The sequence below is a fragment of the Polyodon spathula genome, chromosome 10 (assembly GCF_017654505.1).
Source record: "Polyodon spathula isolate WHYD16114869_AA chromosome 10, ASM1765450v1, whole genome shotgun sequence".
NCBI classification, from domain to species: Eukaryota; Metazoa; Chordata; class Actinopteri; order Acipenseriformes; family Polyodontidae; genus Polyodon; species Polyodon spathula.
In genome coordinates this window covers 10,369,732-10,387,270 of record NC_054543.1, presented here as the reverse complement: position 1 = coordinate 10,387,270, position 17,539 = coordinate 10,369,732, and the positions used below count along the sequence as shown (strand labels likewise).

The window sequence follows — 17,539 nt, the reverse complement described above, 5'->3', positions numbered from 1 at the left end:
ACTGAGGCTTTTCATCCAACAGCTGTGTCTATTAAATTTATATAAGCATTCAGCTTACAATTATGCCTGCAACCTTGATCCACCATAATCCTCAATCAAAAACTCTGATTTGAATATTCATAGATCTACGGCATCATGGATGCCAGCCACTGCAAGCCTGCAAATATCATTCTGGTCAAAAAGATACAGATGATTATTAACATCTTTTTTTTTTTTTCTTGGGGGGAGGGGGGTTGATTCGACCAACCATAATATCTAGATCTCTAGAAAGATATGACCTCTGAATTCAATTTAGATAGGTTCCTTAGTAGAGCTTTAATGACAATGTATGACTGTTAAAATGTATTTTCATATTAAAGCTCATATCAGGAGAAAAACAATGGAAAATAGCTGGTTTTATATTATTTACTATTTTGCTGTTGGCAATGGTTGCTCTTCTTGTATGGATCAGTCAGCTTACATATTTTGACAACCTTCAGCCGAGGGCTATGGCAAAATAAACCACAGTAAATTATTTTGATTGGCTTTCTTTGTCATGCTAAACCATAAAACGCTTTAAAGCAGTGGTTAAGTGAAAGCACGCACATATGAAATCAAAATTCTACATTCATTTTACAGACAACACACACTTGGCACTTCAGAGTTTGGCACTATTCTGCAGTACATAGCTGGAATCACAGCACCCTTTTTGGCCTGCACCATATTAAAACTGCAGCATGCACTTTTAAGGAAAGCAAACGAAAGCAAAGGAAGCACTGTAAAAAGAACATACTTCTACAGTATGAAATCACCTTGTTATTTGACAGTGCACAGAAAAATAACAGGTTTTTATTTTCTAAATCACTTCCACTTAATAAGGAAAACCTGTCTAAATAAATTTTAATCCAAGCTACCATGCTTCAAGGTTTTCTTTCGTTCACTCCCAAGAATTACCACTGAAGTAACAGGTGCCTATTCGCAAAGCGTGTGACGTCTTATTTATAATATGGCGAGAAATCTGCTTTTAAATGAGAAAGAAATGAATGAAAGAATGTTTGAAATTAAAGTCTGTAAAATTGTAAAGTACAGATTAGTGATTGGCTTTAGTTTTAAAAACCTAGAATTTAAGCCACTATTAAAAAAAATAATAATAATAATAAATGAAATGAGAATTTTTGTGAACAAAAAAACAAAGCAGAAGCATATGTAAGGGGTATGTCACATCATATTGAATGGTTTGTAAACATGTGGCTTGGAAATGTGATAAAATCTGTCAAAAGCAATATGGCAGTGAAAAGGTTCATTTCTACTGGACGCCGCCTGTAATGGAACTATTTAAAAAACGATAGAATACAGCTTGTAAAGAGTGGTCTGTATCAATAATATGATCAGGGGGTTAAACAAATGTGAAATGGTAAATGTTCATTCCATAGCACCTGTAAAATAACTGTATTGAGAAAATCAATACTATGTACCAACTGTAAAGACTCTGTGTCGAAGCATAAGGTCTTTATAATTAATAGAGGTTAAAGCAATGCAGCAGTGACAGGACACTTTTTTTTTTTTTTAAACAGACTAGTATTAGTATTATAGTGTCAACTTCAAGTAAGTAAACCAAACAATACAGCTGTGTACCAAACATTAGTCCAGTAGGTAAAAAACTGCTCAGTCTATATGCAGCTGTATCTTCAAAAGGTCACAGCACCTCAATATCAAAAAAATCTACAGATTCCACTTACCGAAGCTTCATGTAACAAGTTTACTTTTTTCTTTATCCCCATACAAAGTTAAGATAGTCCAGTGGTTCTCAAACTTTTTTTTGTTCACGGACCATTTATTTATTTATTTTTATCTCAGTGAACCATAAAATACACAGTATAGCTTACAGAAAAATAAGCACATTAAAAAAAAAAAATCACTACAACATTAGACTAACCATACTCTTACCTTTCTTTGTTTTAATGTGATGAGTGGGCCTGTCTCTGTGAGCAAAGTGATGTTAAGATTGGTTTTAAAGAACAGTTCTAGTTTACTTTCATTAAATACAAATTTACTGAGATGAAAACAAAAACAAAAAAACTAAACAGATTGTTACATTTTTTAATTGATAAGCACTGCAGAAATTGATTTATGTGAATTAATAAGCTGTGAAATTACATCCATGAGGTACCAGCACAGTCAGAGCTACGAATCTCCAGCTATAGTCTTTACTTATAAAACTGAATGTTTGGATACTACAGGCTGATTGGCTGTTGAGGATTTTTAATAGTACAATGCATGGCAGAACTTATTTTGGCAAAGCAGTTTGATTAATAAATGATCAAAGCACAACATATTAAACTCACAATAAAAATACACACTGTATTGAGGGGGCTTTTAAAGTTTTAAAAATGAGGGACATTCCTTTCGTCAGATTAGATTTTTTTGGAGGCATGACAGTAGACAAGTGGCTAGAATTGCAAGCAGCAAAACCTCAGTTGAATAAAGAAAAGATAAAAGCAACTTAATGAAATCAAAGAAAACAAATGCTTGGACAGCTGGTGTTTTCATTGATTTGATGAACATAAAGAAATGGTAAATCAACTTAAAAACAGTGTGCCTTGAAAATTGAAACAGAGAATTCTATGGTTTAGTGCGTAATTGGGCTGGTCAAGCGTAGTCAATTTCTTGCTTTGTTAAGTTAGCCCCTGTGCTGGTCTCAACCCCTCCGTAAACAGGGTCAACATAAACTGCAATGACAGTGTTAATGACCAAGCATTGAAACTGTTAAAAAGGGCAAAGAACAACCAAATTGTCCTTTACCACCTGAAATTGTCCTCCAAACAAAGATCTCATCTCTTACAACACATGCCTGCATTACTACTTTTTTGCCATCAATATTATTTCCAGCTTTGTTGCAATATAAAATGATTTTCTTTTCAGAGGCGTAGTTACATAGCCCGTATTTATTAAGACAAAAGAATTGACTTCACTGCGTGCATCACTTTCATGCAGACCGGGATGTTGACAGTGTGTGTTTAAATTAACTTTTTAATATGTTTTTTATTTGGGGTCCAAGGTCCAGGTTCGTTATAGCCAAAGGTTCGTTATAATAAAGGCTATTAAAGCCAGGGTGTACTGTATCATAAAGCCTTTGCTGGGGTGCTTCTACCTACAGTGCATTCAGATACTGCACCAGATCAAAGCCAGTAGAATGCACTGTTCATTCTTTGGTAAATTTAACATACCACCAAACACAGTCAAAAGAAAACATCGCTACTTAATAATAAGCAGAACATACAGTTTGTTATTCAGGTAGTCAAGAGATGTATACCTATAAATAATATTAACATAAAAACCTGAAGGCAGAAATCCAGATTAGTATCTATTTAGCCCTTCAAATGAAAATACTTCTGTTTGTTAACAGACTGTGTTTTCTATGTTCTCAATCCCCTACTGTGCTGTAACCTGCAATGTTTTGAAATTCTATACAGTTTTTCTCAGGCAGGGCCCATTTACTAGATGAACCGAAATGAAGCCTCCTGCTGTTACTGAAAGCCACATTAAGGCATGTCACATGACTCTGCTCATGTCAACCAATGATGATTCAATTAGGCAGATAAATACCTACAGGTCCTCAGCAAGATAAATCTACCACCTATCCTGGAATGGGAACTAGAGATTTGTTGAATTATAGAGAGGAAGGAAGGTACCAAATAACAACTAGCTGCCTGTTTGATTTAAATTGTTTTCTTAAAGTAAAAAGAAATCCAGTGGGTAAACTAGACATAGGAAGATATATAGTAGTATACATGCGGGTATAATTATTATTTGTTTAGTTGCTCGATTAAAAAAAAAAAAAAAGTCATCACGACATTATGCAAAGTTTCATCACCTTGACCATATGAAAAACAGCACCTAAATATAGATGGTTAAAATTCTAACTATAACCAATACTGCAACCAAATACGCTGAGTTTACCAGTTTCTTTTCTTTTTCTTTTTCCCTTCTCCCAAACCGCATTTGTATTGCATGATCTTTCTGGAGCAGGACAGCAGCAGTGAGCGGCTGGCTGACAACAGATCTCTCTCAAGGTCAGGTAAGGGGCGGGCAGCAGCAATGTTTGGATTAATTCACATTTCACTTGCTAATCAGGTGTCCCTTTTTGGTGTGGGTTGCCCTGTTTAGATACCAGTTCACAGTTTGGAATGTTGCCCTGAGCCAGTGTTCTGTTTTTGATGCCCATCTACTATTGTGCCAAAATCACTCATTCCATCCATACCCTTGCTTTGCACACTGACCATAGCCCCTTATGGTCGAAATGGACTGAGTTAGAGAGCCATCTAGCCAGGTAGTCAATGAAATGTTATTAAAAAAAAAAAAAAAATTAAAAATAAAAAGAAAAAAGAAAAAAGGCGTAGATTAATATTAGAAATATCTGCTATCCTCAGTATTCAATGGAGCAGGAATGCAGAATGGATCAGAAATAGTATCAAGATCACACTCTTTCCTGGCTGGGGGTGGTGCACTGTATCAGTGTGCAGAGAAGGGCAAAGAAAAACAGATTTCACAGATCACACATCTATTTACTGCTAACTCGACAGCCCTTCTTTGAATCCTGGGACCTTCAGGTCATTTAATACCATCTGCATGAAGGCACTAAGCTCCCACTGATTTTGTTCCAAACGGGTATGTTGCAGCTTTGAAGAGAATTCTTTTACTCTATCAAATCTGTCTGGGTTAAAATCAGATTAATTTAATTCACTATGGCCAAGGAAGATTGTGGCACAATAGGTTAATTCAAAGTGGCATCACAGAAAACGCATCTGTCAGTGGAGATCAAATTACAGGGCAAACTGCCCAATGGTTAGAAATACAAGCCTGCAGTACACTGCGGATTACTTGCATGTGTGTGTGTCTAAGGGGGATGGGAAGGGACAGTGCCAATATTCAGTACCGATCCTAATCTTACCCATACTCATTTATTAAAGAAGCTATTTAAGTGTGTGTTTTTGTTGTTACTTATAAAATACTAAAATACGTATTTCAGTAACTTAATATTATATGGTAGCCAATTATTAAAATAATGAGTTTTCTTCATTATCTGTTACCTATTTATAGCAAATATACATAAATAACTAAATAAACAAATCTGGAATATTCTTGTTATCACACACTTTGTCATGAACTGCCTCAGGATCCTGATTTCCTAGCAACAGTCTGACACAAGATTTGGCAGAGGTTCAACATTTCCTTTGTGAAAGATGGCACTTCTGCTTCTCTGTGCTACTGCTGCTTCTGCTCGATTGGCTGTGCAAGTGCTCTAATAATTCTGTTTTCATCCAATCACATGATATAGCAGCAGGCACCTTGAAAGCCTGTGCCAAGCGCCATTAATCATTGCTTTATGGCATTTTGTTTGTAATCTGATCTAAAGCAAAACAAGTACAGTACGTGCATACCGCAAATCACTTGTTTAGGAAAACCAACAGAAGGAAATTAAACCATTACTACAACTAGTCGACAAATCATGACATGTCTAATTTCAGATGTTTTAAAGTGTTTTTCAAGGTTAAAAAGGAGACTGCTTCATAAGGGGTCTATAATCATAGTTCTAGCTATGCCATAGTGCATATGAAATGCAAATGACCTGTGGCATTAAACATCAGCAAGCAGAGAAATCTGAAATTAAGAGCTGCCTAAATTATTGCAGTATCCTTGACTTCTAAAAGGGTAGATGAAATAAGATACTTGTTTTTTAATCCAGAGCAGTGACTGCCGCTGGGCATGCAATTCTTTTGTAACCCTGTCAACACCGCTGAAGCACTTCTCCACACTTATACTGGAGGCTTTATGATCAGATGCGGCCAAACTGTTGCCAATTTATAGCAAATCTGTTATGTGTACTTATTGTAAACAAAGCCTGCACTGAGACCACCCAAACTCCAAGAACACTAAATAAACTCTATACAATGCAACTGCCTTGCCTTGGAACAAGATGCTGGTTCTACCAAAACAATGCTGGCATTACAGAGGTATAACCCTGTCTTCAAATGGCAAAATATAATCTTCTGTCCAGGTGTAATTCAGACAATTGAAAAAAGAGTAACAACAGAATAACAACCAACAACAACAAAACCCTAAAAACTGAAAAGCAACATTATAAAATAAATAAATAAACAACTATACCATAAGTAGTGGTCCCAAAATGCCTCTTTATAGACCCTTATTCTATGTTTAAGCATTCATTTGACAGTTATAAAGTTCCAGTCTCTTACCTGGCAGAGGAATCAATAAGAGCCATGTTGAAGCCTACAGCAGTGTGCACTAACAGTCTGCTGGAAACATTAACACTGTGGTCCTTTAGCTGAAAGGAGTAACTAGATTTTCAATTTCCCCACTGGTGACTTTTTCCAGTGGAAACTACCACTGGAAAAGCCATGAACATATACAGTTTAAAATGCTTTACAGATTATCTGGAGGCAGTGTTACCAGAGATCTTAGCAACTTCTATACTCTAGAAAGAACTGGGGTTGAATTGTACAAACTTCTTTTTTTCCCCTTTCACATCTGTGTGTGTTCAATGTTAAATCATACTTATAAATTACATCCCAAAGCAAGATTTTTTTGTTTCATACTGTAGCTAAACGATGGCAAGACTTCAATAAAACAGTGCACCTGTACTGCATTTCTCTGGATCTCAAACGGCACTTACTGTACTAAACATATTTAAGTGTTGTATGTGTGGCACTGTTTGAATTTAAACCTACATGTGGATAAAAAGCACTGCATTTCCATTTCTCTGAGGATTTTACATAAATAAAAAGTCCATCATCTCTGAAAACAGCAACATAATTGTACACCTTTATAAACAAAATTATTACTAGTAATTCTAGAACAAGACATACTGCCTAAAGCACACATTAAAAAAAAAACTTTTGGAATATTTGGGAAATCTTGTTTTACTTATTTATTTATTTATTTATTTTCGCAGTTAAAAGCTGTTGGGTCTGTTGCTATTGCTCACAGGAATAATGTGACTAGGAGTGAACTACAAATTTCATCATCCAGAAAAATCAGTCACAAATTGCCCATAGTGCCACAAGTTTTACTAATGCGTATTCATGCTGTCTCACTCACTTACATGTGAAAAAATACAGCGGTTCTGGGGCTTTGCTGGCTGGCAAAATCAGTGGACTACTGATGAATGTAAATGCATAATTTACTGGGTAGAACAAAAAAAAAAAAAAACACACACACACACACCCATCATCACCGATGTGGCTAATGACCAGAATAAGTGGATTTCTTCTAGGGGGTAGTGATTGCTAAGGAGATCGCTCCCCTGTATACCCCGACTCCTTAAGTATTAATTAAAACAATACAAATGATAAATAGAAATGTTTGCTATCCCCAGTAGCACAATCTAAGGGTCATGTCATATAACATAAACACAAAGTAAAATGGAAATGTGAAAAATATTATATCATTCATCTATCCAGAGACTAAAAAGCAATTTGGCAGTAACAAGGTTAATGTCTGCTGCATACGACTTGTAATGGAATTTGTTTGAGATAATCATGCAGTACAGCTTGTAACGACACTGTCTGAATCATTAATATGGTCAAAAGAGGTTTAAATAGCATTGAAACATTTAATACCTGTTGGACATCCTCTCTAAAAAGACCTTCTGGTTACAAACCCTGGAGTTTAACCACTGGAACTTTATACTGACAAATTCATAGAATACAACTGTGTACCAACAATAAAAGACCATATGTAACAGTATGTGTTCTGTATGACTGATATGGTCAGACTTCAAAAGAAATATAGCAGTGGAACTTAAGAACGAAAAAGAAAGAACACAACTGTGTACCAAACAGTGAGACAAGAACTCATTCTATGTAGCTGTAAGTCATATGACCTCAGGGTGTGTTGGTGGCAGTGGCAGGTTGACAAAACTCATAAGCTCCTCTTAGGGGATGCACAATGATATGCAGACAAAATGAGAAAATACCAAAACCAAGCACCCATCCCATTGCACAATTTGAGCGGTTTACTTACTGCAATGTAAAAGACTTTGGCCTTTTCCACCAACTTCCAGTTCTCTTCCAAGTCCAGATGCTTCTCCTTTTTATAGCAATTGGCAGCAGCAAGGTTTGCAACAAGGGACCTGGAATTAGATGAGTCTTTCTTTAAAATCAAGTGCAAATAACTACTTATCAAGATCTTGTTAAAAAAACATATACTATGCATAAGAAAACATTATAAAAGGTTCCCCTCAAGTCTTAAAACACACAGAGATCTTACTGGTGCTTCTTGTTTTATAAACTCCAGCGTAAACAAAAATTTGAAACTTGCCCCCCCCCCCCCCCCCCCCCCCCCCCCCCCCCCCCCCCCCCCCCCAAAAAAGAATACATATAAAAATCACTCAAAACAAACTGTCAAATGGGAAATCATTATGATGGCCACCAGAATTATTTATTTTAAATAATGTGTTATTAATTATAGCATTTAACTTGAGACAACTAGCCCAGTACATGTGGAAACTTCTTATGTTGGGATAACCGTCTTTGCCGGTTTGAAAGGTGTAACCATCACGCAAGAGGACTTCAACCTTCCTTCCTAATCAATCAACGCACTATCAACTAGAAGTTGTCTATCAACCATCTTCTACTTTGCTATGATGCTTTTCCTTTTCTGAGAATCCTAAAACTAATTTAAAATATCAAGCAGCCTAATGCAATCCAGTACAACATATTCCGAATGGTTCCCCAAGTCTCCGGTATTTCTATAACTAATCTAATCATATGGAAGAATTAATTCATATGTAGGTCACTATGAACTAGATTAGAAGGAGTATGTGTTTCTATATTATCTGACACTTTGGAACTACTGTACTGGCCAGACTTGAATTACTAAAATGTATAGATCTGTCAACACCCTATGGCATACATGCATTGCTTACTGTACAACCAGCTGTTATGCAAATTGAATTATTCTGCCAGCAGTAAAATGTAACAGAAATTCAACAGACAAACAAATCCTGACAAAGAAAAAACTAAAATTAAAATTACTAAAAAATATATCATACCCATACAGGAATTCAGCCAAGAGCTACCAGATGCTAAAAGAACAGGAACAATAAGTCAAGTAAATCTCAACTCATGAAAGTTTGCCTCATAGATCACCATATTTTACTGTAGTATGAGCCCCAGAACCTCTGGGCATGCAGTCATATTCCGGGTACCTTTAGTTAAAATTATCATAAAATGCTTTCTTTTTAAATTCTCAACAGTCACATCAAGTCTGCAAGTTCTTGCATGCATGCTAAAGACAGACAGTCTGCCGCTCCGTTTGCACCATACTTTACTATTTCAGCTTGAGTGCCTTTTTAAGTAAGATGACACTGGCTGCAACTCTATTGTCGTTTTTATACACAAACAAACTTACTTGATTTGAAAAACGCCATGAACGATACAAGCAACTTTTTACACTATTGATTAAATGAGTAGTACACAGCAAAATATGAAAGCTGAACATTAATTTTAACAAAGAACAATGACAACTTTAATGAAAACATTTAAAAAAAAAACTGTAGCCTACTTCAATAGGAACATTAGCCTACTACATTACATTAAACCAAAACAATATAAAACAACAACGATTTGGTTCTCTCTTGCCATTTTCAATGAACATAACTTAAATAATAGAGAATAGAAATATATTAAAATAACAATGTCCTAGCCTAAGTTTAATTAATCGTTTTTGTAATCTACCAGCTGCTTATGTTTTTATTCTTTTTAAATTAATGTCGTCCTTCCGGAGTCCTCTGAATGCCTTTTAAATTTGTTTGTTTTTTAAACCATTTAAATGCAAAACATGTATACAGGCTCTTTTTATTTATTATTTGTCCTGCAGTTGCCTTTGATTAACTTTTTTGCACATACTACTACTTTGTTTATGATGTAGAATATGGGAATATAAACATCTAATACTAGTACGTACTAATACTCTTTCAAATAAACGTGTTATGATTTTAAATGTGTGGTTCTTAAGGACAGTGTTATTGTCATTGCTCCCCGGCACCTCTTTCTTTATAAATTATGCACTGCCTACACCGGGGTTTCCAGCCTGTTTGGGTGTGCAGACCTCTATTCAACCTCCCAAAGCCCAGGTTGGCAACCACTGGCCTACACTACTGGTGTATGCCAACACTTGTAACTAGATTTTAAAATTCTATGAACATAAAAAGTTAACCATAAGTCTTTGAATTAGCCTGAGCTATTTAACAAATTTAATTTGCCCTGGCTAAAGTGTTTTCACAGTACATCGCACACCTCAGTATGCGCTGGGTATGTAGAGAAAAGGCATGCATTTGTACAAAAATTTTGATTACGGCTTTTAACTTCGAGGAACCCTTTCCAGGCTTACAATGCAGTGCGATTTCTGTGCATGACATTACTTGCATAATAAAACAGTTAGTCTGAATCCTTTGGTGAGTTTTCGGAATCTACATAGGTTTACTTTACCACAATTTTCAATGCTGACTGACTACGATAAGAAACATGTTTGTAATTGACCTTGGAGATGTACTCAAGAGGCTTCTAAAGTTAGTAAAACAGCAGTGTAAATGAATGAAATCTTTATTTCAAAGTAAGGCATCAGACAACCTTTCACACACGGATTGTCAACTTAAGCTTTCTGTTGCAAAATATATTATGACCCCAGCATTTATCACTGCTTTTACTAGCTTGAAGTTTTTTAGTAAGATTAAAAACAGGAACTCTGCAGAGAGAGTTGAATTGCTGCTGCTGCGCCTTGGATTATAACTGGGTGCATACTGAGCATCTAAACTCTGGCCAAATATGTTATTATCAAGGTTGTGGCCACATGCTGGATAGACACTTCTTGTTAGACATGCTATAGGAAAAATTTATTTTTTTTCAATATTATCTTTCAAAAACAAAACCTGTAGACAAATAACCATTGACTCTGTTACACTGATAATATTTATAGAAATAAAATGCTTTTTCATAAACCATCACAAACAGCTTCAGTTAAGCTATTTACAGCCCGTTAACATGTTAAAGTTTTGTAATACATCCAATTGCATTTTTGAGTTGATAAATTAAATTACTGTATAATTATGTAATGTGAATTAAACGAAAACAATCCGTCAAAGCCTGACCCCATCTTCACGGTGTACTTTGATCTGCTTTTAGCTTTTAACAATTAGCTCCATTCTTTAGAAGAGACAAGACGCAGTCTCTGTTTGATTTGATCATGAGCAGTTAAAAGTATAAATAGTCAACCTGCCAAATATGCTACACTGATTTTTTTATCCACCCTTAAAACTTAAAAAGAATTCTATAACTGCATAATTCATGCTTTTAGAGACATTGCCCCGGGAGCTGAAGTTCAAACTCATTTTTCAAAAAGGTAGCTTTCATCACATTTTTTTTTCTTAAATAAATAAATAAATATAAATAAATGATGCTGGTTTCAAAAGGAATATTTATGTTTTTCAAAACAAATAGCACAGTGTTCCAAAATATATCAGTAGAAGGGTTCCTGTTGAAGATAACATTTGTGTACAGCTGGGGAACATCAATGAGCCATCAGAAGCGGTTTAGCGGATGCTGTTCTATTAGCAGTTTTAATTAAAGTTGATTCATCAGCTGTCAAAAAATGTCTCAAATAGATGACACTTGCTTCATTCAAAAGGAAACCCATGTTGAGATGAGACAACTATACAGGGATAAAGCTAGCTTTAAAGAGTTCATGTCTATAAATGTAAATCAATAAAACTTCCCAGTTATACTATCACTAATAGGTTACATTGGTACTGAATTATACATACACACACACACACAAACAACAGCATGCACAAAACATGAATTTAACCACTCTGGTAAAAAGACTCTAAAGATAGATGCAAAAATGTTAGTGTGACTCACAGACAAATGTATGACAGGCAGACACCCTCCTACATACCAAGAATCAGCTATTTTCAACATCTTAAGCTAAATAATGTTAACACCAAGTTTCATTACAATGAGCTAAGCATTTTGAGATGCATGGAAAAAATGTCTGTCACCGTAAAAAATGTTTTATAGGTCGCACTGGCGTAAAAGTCGCTCCCCCCTTTTTGAGACCAAGTTTAGGAAAAGACAGTGTGTCTTAAAATTAAAGTGAATTCCTATTAAAACTTGTAGACCACACATTATATAGAAGCTGTTACAAAAATTACATAGGGTTCCCCGGTTAATAAAGTGCATTTTGAATACCCCGGTCAATGTACTGCTTCACTAATGAAAATCAAATAGGGGAACAACAATTAATCGATTGATCGTCTGTCCTTAAATTTTACTGAGCTTTGATTATATTTTGATGAATCGATGTATCGAATTAGCACCCTGTTTTAAGTCTCCTGTTGCCGGTTTGCATCAAAACCTTTAGTGTGAGTGCGCCGATTCTAGCGCTAGTACGGTAGATTAGCACGTTGCTAGGATACACACTTCAAGCCTACATTACGTGTTAGATAAGACAAATCAGAAGTAGGCCAAGTATTCACGTTTTTTTTTTTTTTTTAAATTAAGGCAACACTTTTTAAAAATCTATTAAATCTACCAATTATCTTTTGTTTCAAAGCATGTTGTGTTTGGATTACATGGCAATATTATATAAAAAGAAGCTGAATTTAGGACGAGTTACATTAGCCAGGGTTTGTGAGATTGACTCAAATGATTCGCTTTTGGACATAAAATGTAAACAGTATTGAACAATCATAGTTCGGAACAGTGGTTTTTTAATTATGTTTTTTTTTTTTAAATTATTATTATTTTCTTTATTTTAGTTATAGATATTAGTTTAATTTTAGTTATTATTACAGTTAACTAAATATAATTGTAGTTATTACAGCTGACCTTCTGTCGAGGTAAAAATAAATTGCGGAATGCCGGGCTCTACACCTCTTCATAGTACAATCCTTAGGATAGCCCACCACAAACATGTATTGATCAGAGATTACCGTTTACTAGCCAAGTCCTGCTGTACAGCCCTCCACACACTTTATTAGTCAAACAGATGCTGTATGCTATTAAAATGTAGGCTGTTTATTTCAGATTGATTTTGACTTCATTTACAAAAGCTACACTTTAGTTTTTTATTTACATTAAAACTAACTTGAGGAAATAATTATTAAAACCATTTAATTTGCAGTTGTAAATGTTTAAGTAGAACCTCAATGCCTGATGAAAACAAGGCATATAGAAGGGTCAAATATACAAGCAACTTGCCTGACTCAATGGTATAAATAAATAAATAAGCCTTTTCTGTACAATACAAAATGGCCCTGACTCGCAAGCTTTCCAAGAGATTTGGAGAAAACATACTGTAGGGCCATAAGCATTTTACTTTTTTTTTCTCCTTTTAGAAAACGCCACAAAGTTGTTGTTGTGTCAGAAATCTTTCTTGTGTTAATTTAACAGTCCCTGTAGGCAGTTCAGATGTTTATTTTTTTATTTTGGTTGTAAATGTTTTAGGAATATTTAAACAAAAACTAATACTAAATTGTACATTTTCTATAGACCTACATTACCAATCCATATTCAGGTAACAGCTTTGTCACAAGATGCATTTTCATTCCACACATGTAATATAGTTTTGTTTCATTAACTTTGAAGAATTTACAGTTTATTTTTCGATCTTTATTTTTCCATTCAAGCAGAGAATGGCTGAAATCGACCTTTATGCTTTGAAAAAAAACATAATTTCTATGCCATTGAGAAACATCTCATTTAGTGAAACCCCTTTATCATATTCAAAAGGTTACCAACATTCTAATTGAAATAACTAAATAACTAACTTGCACCCCTCTCTTGCTTAATTACAGCTGGACTCAGAGACCGGAAGGCAAGGCAGACAGGCCCGCTTCGTCCTGACACAGAGACTTCAGCCATCGGTCAGGGTATTGTGATCAATATTCATTAAGTGTTTTCCTCTTGCGCCCCATTTTAACATCAAACTAGTAACTGTCATTGTATACCTATAGCAAAAGCTTACCTACACCTTAACCCACTAATTTCAAAGTTGGCGCTTTGAATAACAGGCACTGTAGCTGGCAACTGAAAGCACACATTTGGTTTTGATTACTGACAGTCATTCAAACGAATGAGAGCATTCTAGTGCTGCTTCAGTCAAGGAGATCTGTCAGAACAGGATGAAATGACTGACGGTGAAACTACACTATCCTATTAAGGGACCACTGAGATGACTAACAGTGACTCCCAGCCATTCAGAGCTGAATGGAGACAGCAAGTAAAAAAAAAATACACAAAACTAGAGATGATTTCTAAATGATTATTTTTGGTAAGAAAAAATAGCGAGTGGTTTACAGACATTTATCTTACATAAATGTATTTGTCGAACTCATATTTTTGGGGGAATTCGATGTTTAACAAGCTTTACCGATTACAATCGAAAAGTAGCAAGTCTAATTATAAGAAAATGTTTTTTTTTGTTACTTTTCGTTTTAGTTTTTTACATAATTTTTTAGTTATAGTTACTATTAATGGATATGATTTATGTTCGTTAACAGGCAGACATTTTCATTATTGTTACAGTTAACTAAAAAACACTTGTTCAGAAATGATTTCTGTTAAAATACAGTATTTTTATTTATTATTATTACAATGTTAATCTGATGCGGACGCTTATTCTTTTCAGTTGTTAAATGCAAGTCCTTTGTATTTCTTTTTTTATAATCGGTGTTCAGTGTTCTAATTTTAATGTAAGTAGTACCTTTTTGTCTAACTATTATTATGCACAACGGTATTTTTAGTTGTTAGATCTTCTGTTAAAAAATAACTAACTTGTTTATTTTGAAAAAGTAAAACATTGATTATCGTTGATAAATGTCTATACGATAATCCAACACGAAATTAGGGTCCCAATTGCACCTCTAAAAAGAAGTAACTGTTTAAGATGAAAGAATGCATATAAACATAAAGCCCAACACAGCCTTCTTGGTTATAGCCTGAGGAAATAATAAAAGGCACTCCCTGGGAGAGAAAGCGGTATGACACAGGCCCAGTTTTTGGGATGGAGCCACATAACAGTCTCGCATTTGATTGTTCCATATCTGTCACATGAATATGTCATCACACAAGTGGAAAAGCTTGCAGGGATTTTTATCATTGCAATGAGAGAGAGAGAGAGAGAGAGAGAGAGAGAGAGAGAGAGAGAGAGAGAGAGAGAGAGAGAGAGAGAGAGATATCTGCTTTCCACAAACTTTCAATTAAAATATAATGTGGTATTTTAATGTATTTTTTACCTTGGTTGCAATAAAATGGAGACATGTGACAACCACCACCCCCCACCCCTCCCTCCCCCATTTATTTAATAAATAATTTAATGTCACAACAGTTTGGGTGACAAACTGCTGGTTTATGACACGATAAACAGTAGGCTTAATTCTTAAAACTTTCAATTCCAAGTATTTGGATGCACAGAATTAAAAAGACAAGTATTTGATAATCTATTTGGTAAAACATTCACTACTTGTTCGACACCCAGTTGTACATGCCCTTTTGTGCATATAAAGCAAAATGCTGTTTGTCAATCTTTTTTTCTTATAAAATCAGTCTTTGCAGGAATCATTCCAAAACACTTGGACAGGTCCAATACCTATATATATTATATTTATATATATATATATATATATATATATTATATATAGAGAGAGAGAGAGAGAGAGTTCTTAACCCTATCTGTTGCTGAACAACATTTTTTAAAAAACTGGTATTTACAAGTACAGCGCAAGAGTGCATTTTCGTGCATCTAAGACAAGCTGCTCCATGGGAACCAAAACTGCCAGACACTCTTCTGGATTTATTATCTGCATGTACTACAGGTGCTCTGTAGCAATTTTCACACTCCTAGCAAGTTGTACTTGCTCGTAACGGTGCACTGCAATACTGCACTTCAGTGCTACTGGACGGGAAGCAAAAGATCTACACACGTGCTTCCTGATTCGTTATCTGCATGTCCTACAATTTGCAAGTTGCTAAGTGGTTCCTCAAATTTGCACTACACAAGTGATATTTTAAAGAAAAGGGAATACTTACCACCTTTTGGAAACCGTTCAAGACTTATCCCCTCAAATCAACACCACACAGCCAGCATGACAGTAAAAACAGACATGATGAAGCGTTCTTACCTTTGTATAAGTTAGCGATCAGCAGATGTGTCAGCCGCACGAAGAGCACAACATGTGGTTTTCACTAACTATACTGTGCAGAATAATGTTTTTTTTTCCTATGGGTAAATATCGGGACTTTCTTCCTATTCATCGGGACGGGGACATTTGCTAGGAAATCAGTCTGTCCCGACCATACAGGGACCATTGGCATGTGTGATTGGGTATATAGTGGTTTCGATGCAAAACTATGCTCACATACACTCAAGAAGGACACTCGTTGCGTGCACTCGACTCTCAACTAAAGAAAAAATTAAAAAAAAAAAAAGAATACATTTTCAAGTAAACTGCAATATAGTGAAATGGGGCACCTAAGGCAAGCTGTTGCATCAGAACAAAAAGGCCCAGTAACTTGTGCTTCTGGATTGAGCTGTTTCACTTTAAATGAACATGCCAATGCAGTCTCTATTCGTGACGTCCCAAACATAGCGACCATGCTGTTAACTGAAGAAAATATTTTTCACAAAAAAAAGGGGATATTTTACAAAAGCTAGAAGGCTAATTTTTTTTCACAAGTTTGTTCCTTTTCAATTCGAATGACAACCATTACCGAATGGGAGGAGCCTCTGTGACCTGCAATCTCTGAGCAAATATACAAAAGCTGCCTTATCAGGGCCCTGCTGTGAGACAGGTCATAGATGGCTTCTGCGTTTACGTTCCGAATTTGGCTGATTTATTTATTTCCAAATAAATTAAAATATAAATCCACGGTAATCACGCTCTCGAGCGTTGGTAAATTGGCTCTCGTTATAATTCCCACATCAGTTTTCTGGCTCGAGCTGGTTTCGACCCCTCTTCAGGGATTAGCGAGCGGTCATTACTCTCTCACTACACGAGGCTTCGTGTAGTTGATACACCTTGAGAGAGCTGTTGTGGTGCTGTAAGGAGACTCTGCGGGCTCGCGGTGTTGTCCTCTACACCGATTTAAATCGGTCACAGCGACCAACAAAAAAAAAACCCAAAAAAACAGCTTGTGCCTAGTGTCCCCTTCAATCCTCTGGCTTTCCTAGTGCGGCTCCACTTGCCCTCGGCGACCAAGGAGATTGAATTGGCTGCACACCCCGACATCGATCGCGAGGTTGAAGAAACAGCACCTACCCGGTCGCGATTGACTCGGCACCGGTGTAAACATCTTTGGCACCGCCTACAGCTCGGCACCGACCTTGCAACAGGTCCACTCTGCACCGACCGTTTCGGGCACCAGCGAACCTCTTCGAGGCCGTCTACAGCCCATCTACAGCTCCAACTCTGGGTCTGGCCCTTGAACGGAGCCGTCTATTCAGACAAGGTTTGCCAGATGCAGTAGTGGAAACACTACGG

General features: G+C 35.9%; 1 protein-coding gene across 4 annotated transcripts in view; it reads right to left on the bottom strand.

Annotated features, from left to right (window-relative positions):
* Positions 1-17,539, bottom strand: part of LOC121321812 (adenosine kinase-like) — a 125,381-nt gene that overhangs the window by 54,951 nt on the left and 52,891 nt on the right. For all 4 annotated transcript variants that reach the window (XM_041261028.1, XM_041261029.1, XM_041261030.1 and 1 more), the window contains one exon: positions 8,023-8,131. In XM_041261028.1, coding sequence (XP_041116962.1) covers positions 8,023-8,131 — 109 coding nt within the window. The remainder of the gene's footprint in view (positions 1-8,022; positions 8,132-17,539) is intronic.